Source organism: Amblyomma americanum, chromosome 1, assembly GCF_052857255.1.
Source record: "Amblyomma americanum isolate KBUSLIRL-KWMA chromosome 1, ASM5285725v1, whole genome shotgun sequence".
Lineage (NCBI taxonomy): Eukaryota > Metazoa > Arthropoda > Arachnida > Ixodida > Ixodidae > Amblyomma > Amblyomma americanum.
Window position 1 is genome coordinate 56,112,002 of NC_135497.1, and position 6,000 is coordinate 56,118,001.

General features: G+C 48.3%; 1 protein-coding gene across 1 annotated transcript in view; it reads right to left on the bottom strand.

Annotated features, from left to right (window-relative positions):
* Window positions 1–5,664, bottom strand: part of LOC144112841 (uncharacterized) — a 28,376-nt gene extending 22,712 nt beyond the window's left edge. Inside the window, exons 1-2 of the mRNA XM_077645654.1 lie at window positions 5,613–5,664; window positions 1,109–1,200 (exon numbers count right to left, since the gene is read on the bottom strand). Of these exons, the coding sequence (XP_077501780.1) occupies window positions 1,109–1,200 (92 nt within the window). The 5' untranslated portion in view covers window positions 5,613–5,664. The remainder of the gene's footprint in view (window positions 1–1,108; window positions 1,201–5,612) is intronic.
* Window positions 5,665–6,000: the final 336 nt, after the last annotated feature.

Genomic DNA, 6,000 nt, shown 5'->3' on the forward strand with positions numbered 1-6,000 from the left:
TGCACAGGACGATGCAGGCCGGGGGTCCCCATCAGACTCTGCTCCAAGGACGCAAAATAACTCCAAACAAGACACATGCATTTCCCAGAACCTTTGCAATGTTTGTTTTGAGAAAATTAGCGCAGGCATGGACTTTGTGTTCAGCATCGCTGCATGATCTTGCCTCCGTGATGTCGCACCCTGTGCATGGTGCATGTCCCACTCTCCTCCTTCTGGTCACGCTTGGCTGCACGGACGCTTTTTGGCGACCACGACAACACACTTTGCCTGGGATCCTTTCCCTAACAGCTAGCTAGTGCTGTAAAACTAGCACCAAAATTTGTGATAATAATACCTGTTAAATGTTTACCGCAACTGTTGCTGCTCAGAACATTTGTTGCAAAATGCACTGAGGTGAATGAAGAGACAAGACAATAAAAGTCCTGCGTGCTTGGTTTATCGTGCTGCAATTAAAAATGTAATACAAACTTGCCCAGTTTCTGCTCTTTCAGTATGTTCACTAGGGTTACACAGCAACTGTATCTTAACATATGCTTCCTATCAAGTGACCCTAAATACTCGTAGTAGGTACATACCAATGCAAAGCACACCTTTCCCAAAATGGCCAGTGAAACTTGAATAAGTGAGCTGATAATAGAAATTCCTGCGGCACTTCGGAGCCCCAGAAACATGACATCGATATTAAGGCAGAATGCGATCGAAATTCACTGCAGTAGTAGTATATGGGGAAACGGCACAGAAGCAACTTGGGTCATAATGTGCCAAGCACCAGAGTCATTGCACATTCATCTCGGATGCAGGTTTCACAGAGTAATTATGCCAGACTCCAAGGTAACAACTAGCAAAAGCAGTATATATATTTTTTTCGTTTTGATGGTTTGGTTTATGGGTGTTTAACGTCCCAAATTGATCCGGCTATGAGGGACACCATAGTGAAGGGCTCCGGAAATTTCGACCACCTGGGGGTTTTTAACGGGCACTGACAACGTACAATACAAGGGCCTCTAGAATTTCGCCTCTGTCGAAATTCGACCACCTTTCGAGGCTGAGCACAATGACAATGTGATCCCTTATACAACAACCACAACTGTAGAATAAATATACATACCCGCCAACCGAGCAACGTCCCGTTATAAGTGGGAGCACGGAGAATCCAGTTCCATTCCTTCTGAGTGTGACAATTTTTGGATAATACTCCATCTTAAAAGAGAAAAAAAGAAGTATGTGTGCGCTTATGGTCTAAGAAAAACTTTGCATGTTAAAACTCCCCTCAACTAGTAGAAGAAGGCCCCCATATGTGCAAATTATGATAGAAGTTTGCAACAATCGTGCAACACTTTAAAGCTATGAAACTGGGCACTACAAAGCAGCGAACTGTGGATGCAGCAGCAATGCAGGGCTCAAGTTCAGCACGCTAAAAGACAACACCATGCAAGTTGAAATAAGTCCCCAACACGTAAATTATCCCTTTCAGGCACCAATTAAATCTGCTGGAAGGAAAATTTTTTTTGCATAAATGACGATCAGTAGACTAAAGAGAAGTGCTGTGCAAAAAATTATGCAAAAATATTCATATTTAATCATATTTTATTCCCATCCACATTTGTGGCCATGGCACCTTTAAGCTGATACATGAATGTAAACACTGGTACATTTGTTTGCCTTTCCTAACTGATCGTTAGACATGTTCGGAAATGTTTAGCTGTGACAATATACGCTTCAGGGAATTATTCTGTAGTCCATGACTTTAGCAGCAGTCATTTTGTGATGACAGGCAGATGAAAATTCGGTATTTCGAGCACCGAACTTGGCTTTAGATGCGCGGCCTTCACGTCGGCACCGAGCGACAGACCTCAAAGTAACGCTGGAAAGTCAACCTCAAGTTCGTGCACAATGCTTCAGTGTTGTTTCACCATCTGTGGAAGTTTTAAAGTGGAAGTCCATCTGTGGAAGTTTTAAAAGCGGACACCAATTCTTCCGCCCACGTGAGCCCCAGAAAGCATGACGTCAAGTAGCGCACTTTCACTCTCTGCTCTGCATCCAACCAAAAGCGAACCAACACGTCCATTTGCTCTTTTTGTGCAATGTTAACGATTCGTTAAACACCACGATGAGGTGAGAGGCTTGCCTTACTTCCCATATGAGGTTCTCCTTGAAGAAAGGAGCGAGGCCATAGACAATAGTATATCCGGCGATTTCCTCGTTGGCGTTCCGAAACCCCTCGCCCCAGCGCCGCCCCTCCTCCTCCTCTATTCTCGCTCCTCCTCTGCTCTTCTCCTCGCCTAGTTCCCTCTTTCTCTTTTCTTTCACAGCTTTTCCGCTCTTCGCTCCATCGCGAGCTCCCGCCCGACCGGCCACTTCGCCATTGCGTTTCAGAAGAGTTCGTAAGCGTGCGCGGGACCTCCATTTTGTCGGCCTCGCCCACGAAAGCGGCGCCGCTGCAGAGAAAGCGATTGGGGACGCATTTACGTGCGCGGAACACGTTGGAATCGTGGTCCAGCGTGTTCTGTGCGCTTCTTTCGAGCAAAAACGCGACTCTGCGCGCATTTATGTAGCCAGAGAGCCCTTCATGAACCACTGACGACGGCGTTGAAGCTGGCGACGGTCGACCAGAAAGACGTCGTGGCCCTAAGTACGAATTGCGCCTCCACTTTTGCTGCGTCGCGCAGAGTAAGCGATTGGGGACGTATTTACCCGCGGAAGACGTACGAATCGTGGTCGCATTGCCGTATGCCCTACCCTGTCTTTGCCAAACTGCATTTTTTTGGCTGTAACTGATGATGGGAACGTCAAAAGGAACGGAGAAGCCGATGCCAAGGCAGCACGGAGTGATGTGCGCGTCATAACAGCGTTGAGGCATTTATGACTTCCAAGTAACGATGCAAGATATCTTTTGCTGTACGATCGGGTTGGACGTCCGTCGCAGTAGTTGAAGCACTTGAAGGATGCGCGGAAGCTGACGACACTTACCCGGCATTCGTCACAACTGTGGTCGGCGGTGTCAAAAATGAGGCTACAAAGGATGTCCCGGAATTGGCCACAACGGTGGCCGGCGGAGTCAAAAATGGGGCTACAGAGGGTGTCCCGGCATTGGTTACAATGGTGACCGGCGATGTCAAAAACGAGCCTACAGAGGGTGTCCCGGCTCCGGTACTAGCCAGCCGGTGCTTCTTACTTTCAGCGTGAATTGTCACCGCTCTTCTTCCCATGTTGCTGAGCAAAAACTGCTTTCTGCATAGCGCACAGTATACGCTGTGTTCGGGTTACTTTCGACGGGCCTAATCTAGGCTGCAAACTCGCAAAGTTTCGCATTCGTCCACTCCTAAACGAAAGTGCACTTCAAGGCCGTCATGCTTGACACGCCGCACACAGCTTGCCGCGGCACTACAGCAATAATTATACGAAGTCGGTTCAAAACGGCGCAGCTAAGTACGGACAAAATGCATTGCTTTACTAGCGTGGGCAGCTCACGAAAAGGCGCGAGAAACTATTTCCCTTTCTCCCAAAGCTGCGCCGCCTGCATGCACCTCCTCCGGCAGAAATGGACGCTTCCATCTAGAAGATGCGAAGGGAGGAAAAGTTCATTTGGGACCATCGCAAGTTCACAACGTTTTCTGTCGCCATGTTGGAGTTGTCCACTCGGAAACGCAGAAAAACAAGGGGAGGCCGCTGGCCGTCGAACAGCGCACGCGCGAACCATAGGAAGCGCGCGCTCTGCCGTCGGCCACAGCGTCGGGGATGCGCGGTAAAGTGTCCGCTCTCGGCGTAGCACGCTTCGAAATTGGAAGCGCCGCCGGCGCCGAAAAGCTTTCTGCCGCCTTGCTGGGATGCTCCACTTGACAGCACAACGTTGGAGGCCAGCGGTCGCCGAGGAGAGGCCGCGTGAGGCCCGTTTCACATGCATGCGATATTCGCCTGCGACACTGCGAATTCTGTCGGTCTGCGACTGAGGAGGGCCGTCGATCTAGTCGCCGACGGCTTGCGATCGAGTTCCGTCCTGTTGGAATTCAGTCGCAGCGTCGGTGTGTTTGCTCTGCGACTGACCATTGGGGAGCGCCGAGACGGCGTGCGACGTGGGGTCACGTGGGAGCTGTTGCCGCGGTGGAAGCAAAACTGTTTATTCTAATCAAAACATGCGAAATATTGCCCTGCATCTAAAAATACACTGGTCATAAAATTACCAACACATTCCGTGTGACATTTCTCTCGCGTTTAATGATAGGTTGCCTATACACGCATCAAAGAACCTTGCCGGTTCTTCCGACCGAATTTGTTGTGTCGGTGTCGCATGTGAAAGCAGTGACCGAAAATCGCACTGCGGCCACACTAACGCCGCACTGGACAATCCGTGCGATGCCAGTCTGCATTGTTTACACGAGGCAGCATTATCGCGACTTTAGTTCATTTTATGTAGAACTGCAGCTAATTTTTCCTGATATAAGCACAAATCCCCTGAGTTGTTCGAGATTATCCAGATTCCCTTAGAATTCGCAGTTTTCATGGTTGGCAGACACCCTGAAATACGCATTGCGTGCTAAAATATGAGGAGGCTTAGGTCGCGTTCACACGTGGCCACAGCACCTGAGGGGGTTATGATATTGCTCGGAATTAAGCGTTTCGCGTCGGGCCTCGGCCTAAACAAATTGCATCAACGATAACATGCATCGTACTATGCGCATCTGATTAAATTCGGAATGTTCGTCGCCGAATTCTATGTTCAGTGTGAAGGCTATATGAACAATGAAAACAGGCGCTGTTGTTCGCACTTACCACGCAGAAGGGGGCTCCTTCTAAACCCGCTCTAGTTCAAGTCCGCCGTGACTTCTTTACGAAATGCGTTCGACACCAAATGAGCAAAAAATGTCCGGACAGTTTTCAAGCCAACGACGATCCATGAACTACGAGAACGAAAAAAACGTACGCACGCACGAACGTTCGTGTGTACGCTACTAGCCCCTGGACGAACGTCAGTCAAAAAAACGGCGATCGATGCAAAGGCTGGGGATGCAGCGCAAGCGCAAGCGGTTTCTCCATTCGCCGAGGATAAATTTTGAACACTGAGAACAAGTGCTGATTTCACAACACCTAGAAGGGGCTCCTTACAAAGAAAACCGCGAACGAAATAGAGTCCGCTGCAACTACAAATTTAACAAAACCTGACCGCTGCTCAAAAACGACAACGGAAGAACGAGACACAGCTCGCCAGACACACACTGAACGCTTTCAGAGTCAGCAGCAATGCTTAATTAACCGAACCAAGGAATCAAACCTATGTACACTCGAATGCTAAAAACCACATGGGCGGGCGTCCCTGTTCTCTCAGACGACAACCGGCGCAAATGCTGCGAGAAACACGCAGCAAAAGCAACCAGTTTCAATAACGACATTACGGGAGGTTAAATATTCAAATTCATCTTAAGAACTACGTTTTTTATTGCAAAAAAATGTACTCAGACCGGTGCATCCGTTGAGCGCAACGGTTTTTCAGAATTTTTTTCCCAAAGTCTATTTCAAATTTCCTGGGGCCAATATAATAAATATCTAAGGAACCATTAGCTAGCAGGACAGAGAGAATACATGTTACGTGAACCAAATCCAGAAGGTGTACTTACCGCAAACTTTTTTTGACGATTCTTCAGTACCGCGCGTACCTCCGTAACCGACCGCCGCACACAGCGTTACGAATAATCAGTCCCCCTCCGCGCGTTGTTTTATAGGAGCTGAATTCGGAGCATGCGCAGAAGGAGCGCAGTACAATTTGCAGCCTTCCGCTTAAAAACATAGATCTTCCCGCGTTTCTGGCTGTGGGTGGTAGTAAGCTTGCGCGAATATTCAATAATTTTGAATAGTTGAACGAATAATGCGCTATTCGATATTCGCTTCGATTCAATTTTTGTTATTCGGAAATTTCGAAGTATTCGGCTCGAACGAATAGCCACACGCGGCAGGGAGAACGCGTTTTCGGAAGTTTCAGTTTTGTATTCAGTAATACTTTTTTCC